The sequence below is a fragment of the Saccopteryx leptura genome, chromosome 5 (assembly GCF_036850995.1).
Source record: "Saccopteryx leptura isolate mSacLep1 chromosome 5, mSacLep1_pri_phased_curated, whole genome shotgun sequence".
Lineage (NCBI taxonomy): Eukaryota > Metazoa > Chordata > Mammalia > Chiroptera > Emballonuridae > Saccopteryx > Saccopteryx leptura.
Genome location: NC_089507.1, coordinates 192,609,439 through 192,624,384, shown reverse-complemented (window position 1 = coordinate 192,624,384; position 14,946 = coordinate 192,609,439). Strand labels below are relative to the sequence as shown.

The window sequence follows — 14,946 nt, the reverse complement described above, 5'->3', positions numbered from 1 at the left end:
CCCTGGCCTTGTGCAGTGCGCAGCCACATGCGGCAGTCTTGCATTGGGCACTTCCTGTGTGCCAGGTGACAGGTTAGTGCCTGACATTAATGGTCTCATTTATTCCTCAATACAATGTATGATAGATGATAAGGAAGCAGAAGCTGAGAGAGGCCCGAGAGCAGCACAGCCAGCACGTGGCAGAGCCCAGATTAAATAGGTCTGCCTGGCTGGAAGAAGTGCATGTGCTGTTGTGCTGTTTGACTACTTTTTTGATCTGCCATAGATAGTTTACTCAGAAGGCAAGTGTTACTGAGCCATTTTGTTACTTGATGTTTAAAACCTTTGAAACTGAAGGCCTTTGAAATTAAAATTGGTACTCACAGTTTTGTTACTTGAACTTGAAAAGGAAGCATAACTGTAGAGAGTATTCACATGACTACAGACATCAGAGTTAGGCTGCCTGCATTTGATTGAATCCTGAACCTCACACCTTCCTAGCTGGGTGCTATCTGCAGGTGTTGGTTTCTGCGTCAGTACATGGGGATGTAATAATACCTCCCTCATACCATGGCGGTGAAAATTGTTTGGTAAAGCACTTAGGAGAAGAGCTGGCATAGAGCTAACGTTTGTGAGCGATTACCATTAGCTATTATTTCCCCTTTACTTTGTCTGATCCTCTCAAATTTTGTTTCCTCAGGCAGTATGCAACGTCGCTCCACGCGGTGTGTATGTTTGTGGTAATACCACGACTACTTCTGGATTGACTGTAACTCTTTCAAAAGATAGTTCCTCAGGAGATTTTGCTTTAGAAGCTGGTGCCCTGGTACTTGGTGACCAAGGTAAGAGACCAAAGATAATAATTCTGGGCTTCTTTTTTAAGCCTTTTCCTTTTTAGTCAATTTCTTTATATTCTGTTCAGAAGGCTTTTGGATAGCACTCTCCCAACAAATGAGCTGAGAATGAGTGGGAAAAAAAAATAACTGGAAATACAGTACCATCATTTTTATTTACACTGCAGAATTGAAACTGGTACCTAATGTCATTCATTTTCAGAATCCTGCAGCAGATACAATATGTAAAAATTAAGTAATCAGGTCAAAGAAGTATAGCTCCCTACACTTCCCATTTCATACCACCCATCCCATTTGTGGTTTGTTTGGATGGGATCAGTGTCTTGTTGATGGCCATATTGCTGTTGCCGAGTGCACAGGTGCCCAGTACTTGTTGAGTGTGTTACTGTTACTTAGCTCAGAGCTATAGTTTACTTTCTTAATAGTCTGCCTCCCTCCACTAAGTAGAATGTGAGCTTCACAAGACAGAGAACACTGAATCCCACGTGCTAGAACATAGTACAGATATATAGAATGTATTTGGTAAGTATTTGCTCATTAGCAGTGACAGTATTTTTACTGAGTTACCAGGTGAAGAAAATAGTAAGAAAAGGATACTCATTGTGAAACTGTCAAACTTGCCATTAATTAGAAGTTGAAGGTGATGTGTGGTTTAGCTATACAGATAGCCAATGGGATATAAGATGTGGGCGGGTAAGAGCCCACTGCTTTTTCTTCTAGATATAGGTAGATAAGCCAAACACTGATGGTAAGAAATAGCACTGTTAAAATACAAAGGAATATTAAACAGCAGGGCTTGGAGTCTAAAAACAAATACAGTCTTGCTAACATCTTTACTGAACACTTGAAAGGGGAAAAGGGAGAAATAGGGCTGTTTTATAATATTTCCCCTCTTTAGTAGCTGATGAAATGACTAAAAATAGTTTTTTTTAAAAAGCATCAAGAGTTATTAATTAGAGCCAAAGAAGAGAGAAAGTTTTAAATTTTTCAAAGTTTAAATTTAAAGCTTTAAAACCAGGGATTAGCGAACTTGAGTCCACAGGTCAGCCCAGCCTTTAGCCTGTTTTTGTATGGTCCATAAGCAAATAATGGTTTTTATATTTTTAAAGGATTATACAGGGCAACCAAAATATATAAAAAAATAATATGTGACAGGCTTGCAAAATGTAAAATATTTACATTTGCCCCCTTACAGAAAAAATGCCGACTTCTGCTTTAAACTTTTGAAGAGTGGTTGTCAAAGTAGCAGGTTGAGCTTGTTCTCCAGCGTCCCCACTCCTGAGCTGTGCCAGTAACCCAGAGAGGCATGCTGACTTGGCCATAGTAGCTAAGGGGTTTAACCCCAGCAGCAACCTCTGGAGATGACCACCCTCCGGGGTGCTCATTGTACGCGAAGAAGGAAGGGAAAGTATCACAAGGTAGTAATGTTTGAGAGTCTCCAGTACCGTGTGGATCGATATGTCTGGCATATAAAACTTCAGTCAGTGGTAGTTCTTCACATTGTATTTAAAGAGATTTAGTGACTTCCCCACAACTGTATCTGGTATTGCTGAGAACTGCGTTCGAATCTTCTGACCTTAGAGCCCATGCTTTTCTTTCCAAATTACGCTGCCCTATTGTTCCCTCAAAACCCAACTCAAAAATCACCTTTTACTTGAAACTACTCCAGATTTCTCTTCCTCTTTTAACCTCTCCCACCCCTCCAGAAAACTTTTGTATAATTATGCATATCTTTTCTAGTTGAAGTATAGTATCTTGAATATGTACACTTCTCACAAAAATGAGGAGATTAGGGAATGTGCAGATAAGATACTCCAGTACTTTCAATCTTTTGTATAGTGCATTTTCGCGAATGAAAAAAAGTTGGTTTTACATCTCATTTGCATAATCAAACAACTTTCTTTGACTTGTTTTTCTGATCTTGTTTAGTAAAAAAATATCAAATGCTTCTTTTTTTTATCATTTCATATTCATTTTGAAATATCCCCTAATTTTTGTGAGCAGTATATATTTATATATATATATACCTTACCTCACCTGTTTGGATTTAAGCCTGTAAGCTTTTTGAATAGTCCTCTCATACGTTCTTCATGTTTGTAACCCTCACAGCCTAGTGCTTTCCCTATGGAAAATGCTGAATGAGTAAATCTTACATAAAAGTTAGTTAAATAATATGTTGTACTTGCTGCAAAACAATCAGAATTTCTCTTTTGTATGACATTTTATAATTTAGCTGTTGGAAACAATGGAGATTATTGTGGAATAATTTTCATTCTATAAGATTTAGAATTTGACCAAGGGACAGTTTTTCCTGTGTTGTTTTACTGTGATTGTAGGTATTTGTGGAATAGATGAATTTGATAAGATGGGGAATCAGCATCAAGCCTTGTTAGAAGCTATGGAACAGCAAAGTATCAGCCTTGCGAAGGCCGGTGTGGTGTGTAGCCTCCCTGCAAGAACGTCCATTATTGCTGCTGCAAACCCGGTTGGAGGACATTACAATAAAGCCAAAACAGTTTCTGAGAATTTAAAGTAAGTCTCTTCAAATTTTATTTTATTTTATTTTATTTTTAACAGAGACAGAGGGAGAGTCAGAGAGAGGGATAGACAGGGACAGACAGACAGGAACGGAGAGATGAGAAGCACCAATCACCAGCCCTTCGCTGCAACACCCCAGCCGTTCATTGATTGCTTTCTCATGTGCCCCGACCGTGGGCCCTCGGCAGACCGAGTAACCCCTTGCTCGAGCCAGCGACCTTGGGTCCAAGCTGGTGAGCTTTTGCCCAAACCAGATGAGCCCGCGCTCAAGCTGGCAACCTCGGGGTCTCGAACCTGGGTCCTCTGCATCCCAGTCTGACGCTCCATCCACTGCGCCACCACCCGGTCAGGCTCTTCAAATATTTATACCTTTAATATATGAATCCCTATCAAGCAATATGAAAAAGACAACTGAGGATATATAATGGATAGTTCACAGACATTACAGGTTTCCATTAAATGTATAATAACATGTTTGAACACAATTAAAACAATGAAGTGTACTGCCCTAGCCGGCTAGCTCAATTGGTTAGAGCATCAGACCGAAGCACAGAGGTTGCTGGTTTGATCCTCAGTCAGGGCACATAGAAGAACAGATTGATGTTCCTCTCTCTCTCTCTCTCTCTCTCTCTCTCTCTCTCTCTCTGTTCCTCTCTCTCCCTCTCCTTTCCTCTCTGGTTAAAAATCAATAAATTAAAAAAAATATTTTTAAAACAATGAAGTACTATTGATATCTTCTAGCTTGGCAAACACTTTAAATATTATTGATAATAATTGTTACTGCCAAAGGGATGGAGAATTTAGCATTTTGAAGGACAGCTTTGCATGTTTATCAGTATTGAAAATGTACCATTCTGTTTGTTCCTGCCATTTCTTTTAGTAATTGTACTCACAAAATAGTCACATAAACACACAAAAGATATGTTTACAGGGTGGGTGTGATAGCGTTGTTAATCACTGCCAAAGACCAGAAACAACCTAAATGCTCATCGATAGGGAAGTGGTTCACCTCTCTAGTAAGACTGCACCATGTCTTAGAGAATAAAAGGAGCTCTGTGTAAGTACTGAGAGGGGCACGTCTGTGCCTTGCTGCTAAGTGCAGAGCACATTGTGTATTCATACTGTGGAATGATCCCGTTTTCCTTCTGTACGTGCACGTGCTGTCCTCATCTGTTCTGTGCAGGCTGGACAAAACATGGGAAGGAGAACAGACTCAAGAGATGCAAAAGGGAGAGAAGAACGAATGCCTCAGATGAAAAACTGGAACCTTACATTCTTGTGGGAAAAAATTCTAATGTTTATTGTAATTGTTAACTCTAATATAGAAATGGCACATAGTTAAATACATGATTCTACTTGGAGATTCTGGGAATTTTTCTATCAGCACCACCAAAAAAATAACTTACTAGTTTTTCTGAGTAAAACGACGAAGTACTGTTTTGGGAAGATCAGAAGGATCCTGTTGAACTATCCAGGGGACAAGGATTCTGGGTTTTCATGGCACCACACCTGCTTTGGGAGGGTGGTCAATTTGTGAATTGTTCTGGATTTCAGTTTTCTTGTCTCAGATAGAGGAGTTATCTGATTAGTAGGTTCAGAGATGATGATTAAGTAGAAATACAGCATTTTTATTATAAACAATTAGATGTTTCTTTAAGAAAAAAATGGGCCTTTTGCTTCTAAATGGGTACAGGTGCTTTAAGAGGCAAAGTGTTATAGAGACAACAGATATAAAATGTTAAGAACTACTCAACTAGCCTTGGGCAGGTTGCTCAATGGATAAAGTACCATCCTGGCATACTGAGATCGCGGGTTCAATCCCCCATTAGGGCACATATGAGAAGCAATCAACGAGTACAGAATTAAATGGAACAACTAAAAGGAACGAGTTGATGTTTCTTTCTAAAATCAATTTAAAAAAAGAACTCAACTAGATACCCCTGATGTGTCATGTAGCATTCTAGCATAAAAATACAAAGACCCATCCTGGCTGGATAGCTTGGTTAGTTAGAGCATCATCTGGAAGTGCAGAAGTTGCTGGTTTGATTCCCAGTCAGGGCACATACAGGAACAAATGTTCCTGTCTCTTTCCTGCTCTCTGCCTTCCTCTAAAATCAATAAAATAAACATTAAAAATATTCAAAGACTCTACAGCATAGGTAGTGATATAGAACACAGAAGAATTCCGTGGTTTGTCTGGTGTGAGAAGGGGCCATGTCTCCTCAACCTCCCAAAGGTTGGTACATATATGGCTGGGCACATGGCTTGGTGTCTTTGGAGTTTGTAGGTGTGTTGTCCAAAATCTATTCTTGTTTCTGTAATTTAAAACCTTTTATACGTTGTACATGGAACTTGAGTAATAAACGAGTTTTCTAGATTTTCAGTTTGTTTTTATGACAATCACGATTTCGTCTTTCTTTCATGCCTCTTCAGAATGGGGAGTGCCCTGCTATCCAGATTTGATTTGGTCTTTATCCTGTTAGACACTCCAAATGAAGATCATGATCACTTACTCTCTGAACATGTCATTGCAATAAGAGCTGGAAAGCGGAGGACTGTTAGCAGCGCCACAGTAGCTCGTCTGAATAGTCAGGAGTCAAATACTTCTGTGCTTGAAGTGGTTTCTGATAAACCATTATCAGAAAGACTAAAGGTACCAATGTTTCTTCTTACTCAGTTCCCTTCTGTTTGCTTGTCAGAGTTCAGTGTGTTACTTACTGTAGAGCAGTAGTATATATACTTTCATACCAAATCTTTTATATTACAATACCAGGGTTTATGTAAACTTCATTTGAAATAATCTACATTAACTAGAACAGTGGTAGTCAACCTGGTCCCTACTGCCCACTAGTGGGAGTTTCAGCTTTCATGGTGGGTGGTAGCGGAGCAACCAAAGTATAAATAAAAAGATTTAACTATAGTTAAGTTGTTTTATAAAGATTTATTCTGCCAAATTTAGCAAAAATCCAACATAAAGTACTTGGTAAGTAATTATTATTATTTGCTTTAACTTGCTGTAACTCTGCTTTATAAATTTTATAAAGTTACTTCCCTACTTTTTTTTTTTTTTTTTTTTTCCTGAAGCTGGAAACAGGGAGGCAGTCAGACAGACTCCCGCATGCGCCCGACCGGGATCCACCGGGCACGCCCACCAGGGGGTGATGCTCTGCCCATCCGGGGCGTCGCTCCGTCGCGACCAGAGCCACTACAGCGCCTGGGGCAGAGGCCAAGGAGCCATCCCCAGCGCCCGGGCCATCTTTTGCTCCAATGGAGCCTCGGCTGCTGGAGGGGAAGAGAGAGACAGAGAGGAAGGAAAGGGGGAGGGGTGGAGAAGCAGATGGGCGCCCCTCCTGTGTGCCCTGGCCGGGAATCGAACCCCGGACCTCCGCACGCCAGGCCAACGCTCTACCACTGAGCCAACCGGCCAGGGCCAGTTCCCTACTTTATAAATCACTATTACTGTGGAACTGGTGGGTGGTTAGAAAATTTTACTACTAACAGAGATACAAAAGTGGGTGGTAGGTATAAAAAGGTTGACTACCCCTGAACTAGACCAAGAACTAGAACTATAGTGTGTTTGGCTTGTTTGGAGAATCTTTTTAAATTTTTATTTATCTAACCAGGTTATTTTAGCTGAAAGATTTTGGCTGCTACTTATCTTTGTAATCTTGGGCGTTTTCATCATGTGTTAGGTTGTTCCTGGAGAAACTATAGACCCAATTCCCCACCAGCTCCTGAGAAAGTACATTGGTTATGCTCGTCAGTATGTCAATCCAAGGCTATCCATGGAAGCTGCTCAAATTCTTCAAGATTTTTACCTTGAGCTCCGGAAACAGAGCCAGCGGATAAATAGCTCACCAATTACTACTAGGCAGCTGGAATCTCTGATTCGATTAACAGAGGTTTGTTTAAGTTGATGTTTTCTTAAGATGGCCTGGTGGGATAGCTCAGATGGTTAGAGCACCGTCCTGAAGTGCAGAGGTTGCTTGTTTGATCCCCAGTCAGGGCACATACAGAACAGATCGATGTTCCTGGCTCTCTCTCTCACTCCCCTCCCCCCCATCACCTCTCGCGCTAAAATCAATAAAGTAAGCAGTAAAAAGAAAGAGGAGTAATATGACTTCTCTCAATTTTCTGCATGATTGATTTGGTTTTTCTTTTTCTGAGAGACTTTAGAAATAGATAAGCTTCTAAAAAGGTTTGGTCATGGCCCTGGCCGGTTGGCTCAGTGGTAGAGAGTTGGTCTGGCGTGTGGATGTCCCGGGTTTGATTCCCAGTCAGGGCACATAGGAGAAGCAACCATGTGCTTCTCTACCCCACCCCCTCTCCCTTCTCTCTCTCTCTTCTCCTCCCATAGCCATGGCTCGATTGGAGCAAGTTGGCCCTGGGTGCTGATCCCAGGCACTGAGGATGGCTCCATGGCTTCACCTCATGCATTAAAACAGCTTGGTTGCCAAGCATCAGAGCAGTGGCCCCAGATGGGCAGAGCATTGCCCCAGAGGAGGCTTGCCAGGTAGATCCCTGTCAGGCACATTCAGGAATCTGTCTCTCTGCCTCCCTGCTTCTCACTTAAGGGGGAAAAAAAAGGTTTGGTCATATCTTTAACATTCCAATCAAAGTATAGCCACATTTTTCTATGTACAGGACCAATTGCTTACCAAGCAATTTTTTTTAAATGACATTTAGGAAACTCCTGTAGTATGCAGAGTGGTTAGGTTAACTAAGCATGTTGGAATTTAATTAAAGTTGAGCATTTGGGGGACATGGAATATGTCAAATACCTTGAGTATTTGGTTTGATACACAAAAGGTCTGTAAGGATAGTGCCTGTTTTTCTAACAGCAATGGAAAGCTAAGAGAACTCTGGCAGTTAAAATTAGCTCGGTCAGAGTTTTGGCTTTTTGCTTCCAAAATCTGATTTCTTCTTTGTTGTTTTAACAGCTTGGTTAGGTATGACTTCCTTAAAGTAAAAGGCAAGGAAAAAAGCAAGTATATTTCATAATCAAATCTTCTGAAATGAACATTCAGAAGACTATGTTAGTAGATAAAAGTAGGTTTTAATCCATATGTTAGTATATGTACTGCCGAAACAAGAACTAATTCATATTTTAAATGAGTGATTATTTTCATACTCAAGTTTTCAAGTCACTTTTTAAAATTCTGACTTTCATATTACAGCTCCCTTCCTCAAAGTCAGTTTTTGTGTAAACTGAACAATTGAAAGCTTAGATATACTACACCTGCTCAATCTGAAAATGGTTGTTTTTCTTCAAAGGCACGAGCAAGATTGGAATTAAGAGAACAAGCAACCAAAGAAGATGCCGAGGATATCGTTGAAATTATGAAATATAGGTAAGATTAAATTTTGTGTGAGTGTGTGTCTGTCTGTCTGTGTTTTTCTGAAGTGAGAAGCGGGGAGGCAGACAAACTCCCGCATGCGCCCAACCGTGATCCACCCGGCATGCCCACCGGGGGGCGATGCTCCATTGTAACCGAAGCCATTCTAGCACCTGAGGCAGAGGCCATGGAGCCATCCTCAGCGCGTGGGCCAACTTTGCTTCAATGGAGCCTTGTCTGCGGGAGGGGAAGAGAGAGATAGAGAGGAAGGAGAGGAGGAGGGGTGGAGAAGCAGATGGCACTTCTCCTGTGTGCTCTGGCCGGGAATCGAACCTGGGACTTCCACACGCCAGGCTGACGCTCTACTGCTGAGCCAACTGGCCAGGGCAAGATTAAAATTTTTAATGTTTTAAATGAAATGCCACTTATTTTTCCATCTCAAGTATAGATTTTCATTAGACCAATCAGAGTTGCTTTTATTTAGCCCACTGAATCCTATTTATCTCTGAACAAACTATACTTCCTTGGTTTAAAATATCTTTTTAAAATATCTTGACATTTTTTGAATGGGCAATACATTCATAGTTCTGAAATCATTTCAAAATATATAGTTTGAGAAGAACTGTTCCCATTTTGTTTACCGTCTACCCTTCCTCTCCATCGAAACGCCCAGTACTTTTCTGTAAATAGCATATGACTTATACTATTCTGAACCTTTTTAAAAATTTTCTTTTCCATTGATTTGAGAGAGAGAAAGGGGGAGAGAGGTTGGAAGAGGGAAGGGAAGAGAAAGAGAAGCATCAACTCATTGTTCCACTTAATTCCATTTATCTGTGCACTCATTGGTTGCTTCTTGTATCTCCCTCGACTCGTCATGAATCTGCAACCTTGGTGCACCAGGATGATGCTCTATGCACTGAACCGCCTGGCCAGGGCTAAAAATGAAACACTTACTGTCAACAGTTTACATAGCTTCCTCTTACAATGGAAAATATACTAGGACACAGAAGAGAGCCACCTTTTTGTTTTTTCAGAGCCACCTTTAAATATGACATCATTGTGAGGTGTTTTTTTTTCTATTTCAGGAAAGTAGCTCAAATAGTTTACGTGTCTTTCTTCAGATCTGAAGCATACAGCTCAAGATTCAAATCCCAGATACGCCACTCATTAGCTCTGTAACTTTTAGCAAGGCAGTTAAATTTATTAGACTTTGTTTCTTCATTTGTATGATGGGAATAAGAATAATCCCTAAATCATAGGGTTGCTGGGAGGGCTAAATATGATAGCATATGCTAAATATAGTTAAGGTAAATATTAACTTATAATTAATGTAATAGTCTAAAGCAGTAGTCCCCAACTGGTCCGTGGGCCATTTGGTACTGGTCCGCAGAGAAATAATAAATAACTTAAATTATTTTTGTTTTATTTGTATTTAAATCTGAACGATATTTTATTTTTAAAAAATGACCAGATTCCCTCTGTTACATCTGTCTAAGACTCACTCTTGATGCTTGTCTCAGTCACGTGATACATTTATCCGTCCCACCCTAAAGGCCAGTCCGTGGAAATATTTTCTGACATTAAACCAGTCCGTGGCCCAAAAAAGGTTGGGGACCACGGCCTAAAGCATTTTTGACAACTGTCTGGGAAATAAGCATATGGTAAATGATATGGTAGAGTAGTTAATTACTGTATTTCCCCATGTGTAAGACACTCCCATATATAAGACATACCTTAATTTTGGGGCCCGAAATTTGAAAAAAAAAATGTATTACATAAAATTATTAAACTCAATCAAGTTCATCATAAAATTCATAGAACTTCTCATCACTGTCAAAACTCATCCATTAGCTTGTCCTCATCTATGTCTGATGACGAATCACTGTCTTCATATATTGCCTTGTTCTCAGTTCCATTTATGGCATTTGAAATGCCACTAACACTGTATAAGATGCACGCAGTTTTTAGACCCCAGATTTTTTGGAAAATGGTGTGTCTTATACATTGGGAAATACAGTATAAAAGCCTTAATTACGATTATACTGTATTTCAGGGGGGAACATATCCTTATCTATCTTATTTTATCATTTATTACAATCTTATTTGAATGATATATTTCTCTTTGTACAGTTTATTCTTTCACATAGGTCCTTATCTATTATATTTAGGGGACTAAATGAAGCTGTGTTTATAGTAACCCTTTAAACTAATTTCTTTGAGCTCCTTAAGAACAGGAATTGTACCTGTTCTGTTCACCACTATAAGCCCACTACTTACTGGGTGACCAATTTATATTTGATTAATTCTTAATTAAATAACATCTTTGCCTGTGAGCCTGACTGAGATTATATCTGGCCTGATTACAGACACAGAATACCTATTGCTGATTCAGGCAAGGAATCAGCAATAGGTATTAGAGAGGATGGCTAATGATATTTGACTGGTGTTTTCAGGCTTCTGGCTAAAATTTATTGTCAAGTGCATGTTTCTTTCCCCGATGAAAGAACATGATAGTGAAAATAAAAGGGAGCAGCAAAGAACGGGAAATAATAAGTATATCCTTTAATCTTTACTGCAAATCAGCAGAACACTTCTAATTCATTCCAGAGTATTTTTAAACCCCCCTTTTTTTGGTGCCAGAGTCTGCAGTGGGGGCTGGGAACACATTTTTACCTAATAAAATCTAAATTTAGTATGTTTAATATTTCTTTTTTTCATGGATTGAAGAAAAAATGTTCCAGGTGTTTATGTTACAGTCTATCAATTTTATATTTTTATGCATTTCTCTTTTCAAATTTAGTAGTATCATAAAAGTGGCAACTGTCCAAAATACTTTTATCCCCAGTCCATACCATAGTGGCCACTTGATAAATACGTGTTTAAATGTTTGCTACGTGAGGCTAGTGGCCACTTCTGCATTTTTCTTATAATCTGTAGGCCTGGGATAAAAATCTCTACATCCACAACACCTTCGGTAACTTTGTTTTTCTTCCCTTCCCTTTAAGCATGCTGGGAACTTACTCTGATGAATTTGGGAATCTAGATTTTGAGCGATCTCAGCATGGTTCTGGAATGAGCAACAGGTCAGCAGCAAAAAGGTTTATTTCTGCTCTCAACAACATTGCTGAAAGAACTTACAATAATTTATTTCAGTTTCATCAGCTTCGGCAGATTTCCAAAGACCTAAACATTCAGGTATGATAAACCAAATACTTAAGAAATCCTTTTTATAATAATGTCAGCAGGCCTTTATTAATGTATAATAATAACTTAAATATCAAAAGATTTTGATTAAAAATGGAATAGGCGTTTTGGGAAACAAAACCAAGCTTGTTTCCTTTATTTAAGCTATGAAATTAGCTGTGTAGAGCTTTTAAAAAAGGCTTTATTTTGACCTCTTTCCAAAAGGCTTTTTAGTATCATGATGGTTACAGGGAAACATTGTAGTAGGACTCCATTTCCATGTCTTTCTGATATTCCTTTGTGGGCAAGGCATCTTCATGTCTTTGAACCTTAGTTTCTCCTTTTTTTCAGTGGACATGGTTCCACCCAACTAAAATGTTTTAGTGTTAATAGATGTAATCTGACTTCTTTGTTTTTTAAATTTATTTTTAATTATAGTTGATATTATATTAGTTTCAGGTATACAATATTCATTTAACATTTATATATATACTTTACAAAGTGATCACCACAATAAGCCTAGTAACCTCTTGGCACCATGCATAGTTGTTACATTATTGACTGTTCCCAATGTTGTACATTACATCACCGTGACTTATTTTATAATTGGAAGTTTGTACTTCTTAATCTCCTTCTCCTTTCCTGCCATATATAACAGTTCATATGGAAAATTGCCCACTTAATTTCAAAACCTAGTCTAATTTTGGTTTAGAAGCTAAACTAAAACACATATATTCTCTGCATACTGGAGTTCTAATTTTTGATTAGTTTGGCATTATAGAATCAAAAGTTCATATATAGGCAGTTTTCTGTATAAGTACAAATAATTTTATTTGCCCAAGAAACTTGACAATTGTATATTACTTTTTGAGAGGTTAATTTTTAAAATCATATTTTTTTTGCAGAATACTTGTGGGTTTGTTTTGTTTTGTTTGAGCTCTTTTTGGAAAGGGTGTATCTAACTCTTTTGATGTTTTCTTCCAGGTTGCTGATTTTGAAAATTTTATTGGATCCCTCAATGAGCAAGGTTACCTCTTAAAAAAAGGCCCCAAGGTTTATCAGCTTCAAACTGTTTAAAAAGACTACCAATGTAAGACTTCCTGAGTTTATTAGCAATTAAAGCCATCTCAAGAATGAATAATAATAAGAAAAAAAATACTGTTCTGAAAACTAACATCCCAACAGTAATATAATAGGAAAAAGTGTTGAACTAATTTAAAAGGTGATAGTTGTTTATTAATTTTTATAACTTCTAAAGGTTAAAAGCAATTGTTCATATTTTTTATCTAAATGATATAATTATAAATTATTTATAGTTATTTACCTATCTTTTATTCTTTTTTTAGTTGATTTTTAGGGGGGGAGAGAGAGAGAGAGAGAAACTAGTTTGTTGTTTCACTTATTTATGCGTTCATTGATTGATTCTTGTATGTGCCCTGACCTGGGATGGAACCTTGGTGTAGCAGGAAGACACTCTCACCACTGAACTACTGGGCCAAGGTTTGAGCTGTCTTTTAGTCCTATCTTATATAGTTTTGCATACCAAATATCAATTGGGGGAAGCATTCGCAAAGTTACTTTTAGTGTTTTTTCTTCCTATACCTTATCCACAGGAGCACACCCTGTGTGCCTGCGACTCTGCCTGCAGGACCCTCACAGTTACTTTTTTTTATTTTAATTTTTATTATGTTGACATGGTTTCAAGTGTCCCACTCAATATAACACTCTCTACCCTCCCCGCATTGTGCCCCCCACAGTTACTTTTTAGTGTTTAGATACTTCTGACACCAAAATGAATTTATATCTTTCAGAAATAAATTGAAACTTTTAATTTATTTAGCTTAACATCTTTCTGAAAAAAATTTCTTTTGAATTTTTATTAAAAAAAATTTTTTTAAGACTTTATTCATTTTAGAGAAAGAGAAAGAGAGAAAGGGGTGAAGGAGCAGGAAGCATCAACTCCCATATGTGCTTTAATCTGGCAAGCCCAGGGTTTGTTTGATTTTTGAACCAGCGACATCAGTATTCCAGCTCAATGCTCTTATCTACTGTGCCCCCACAGGTCAGGTGGAAATTTTTTAAGATATATTTTTTATTACTAATGATAAACCTGTACCAGACTGCACGGATGCTCCAATGTGTTATATTATTAAGGCTGGATAGCAACACTTTGAATAGGTTAAGAGATAAAATACTTGTGAGGAATAGGCCTTCTTAAGTTTTAACTCCTGTGTTTCTAAAATAGTGTCAGAAGACGAAGCAACACCATTCTTGCATTGGACATAAGGTTCCAATTTGTGACTCTTCAATGAAAATGAAACTCATTTTTCTGAAAGTGGTAGGGGCAATACAGCCCTCAGCCATTCTACTTTACATCTTTGAATTTCATTTTGGATTCCTCCCATTTAATCTACTAACTAATCCTGCTTTTAAAAAAAGAAGTGGCCCTGGCTGGTGGTTCTGCGGTAGAACAACATCCTGGCATGTGGAAGTCTGGGTTTGATTCTTGGTCAGGGCACACAGGAGAAGTGACCATCTATCTGCTTCTCCACCTTTTACCTTCTCCCTTTTCTCTCTCTAGCTCTCTCTTTTGCTCCCACAGCCATGGCGCAGTTGGAGCAAGTTGGCCCTGGATGGCTCCAAGGCCTCACCTCAGATGCTAAAATACTTTGGTTGCCAAAAACGGCCTTAGATGGGTAGAGCATTGCCCCATTAGGGGCTTGCTGGGTGGATCCTGCTCGGGGCACATGTGGGAGTCTGTCTCTCTGCCTCTCCGCTTCTCACTTAAGGGGGGAAAAAAAAGAAGGGTGTGATCTTAATATAAAATGAGACTGATATCAGGACAAAGCTCATTCAACAAAGAAGGGTATTTATGATGCTAGGGAGAGCAATTCATAATAATTATCTAATAGTTATGGCTATGAACCAAATAGCACTATGAAGCAGAAACTACAGGAGATACTAGAAAACAGAAACCATTTATAGAAGTTGGTTCACTTCTCTCAGTTCATGGTAGTCAAGTAGACAAAAACTAAGGATATAGGAGATGTGAATAA

The 14,946-nt window shown here is 38.7% G+C and overlaps 1 protein-coding gene across 8 annotated transcripts in view; it reads left to right on the top strand.

Annotated features, from left to right (window-relative positions):
- MCM8 (minichromosome maintenance 8 homologous recombination repair factor) overlaps positions 1-13,217 on the top strand; it is a 32,321-nt gene extending 19,104 nt beyond the window's left edge. For 7 of the 8 annotated variants that reach the window (XM_066387222.1, XM_066387221.1, XM_066387216.1 and 4 more), the window contains 7 exons: positions 680-821; positions 3,170-3,365; positions 5,805-6,024; positions 7,064-7,273; positions 8,646-8,722; positions 11,713-11,902; positions 12,875-13,217. In XM_066387222.1, the coding sequence (XP_066243319.1) occupies positions 680-821; positions 3,170-3,365; positions 5,805-6,024; positions 7,064-7,273; positions 8,646-8,722; positions 11,713-11,902; positions 12,875-12,967 (1,128 nt within the window). In that variant the 3' untranslated portion in view covers positions 12,968-13,217. The remainder of the gene's footprint in view (positions 1-679; positions 822-3,169; positions 3,366-5,804; positions 6,025-7,063; positions 7,274-8,645; positions 8,723-11,712; positions 11,903-12,874) is intronic. The other variant, XM_066387224.1, reaches the window with a different exon arrangement.
- The last annotated feature ends 1,729 nt before the right edge of the window (positions 13,218-14,946 follow it).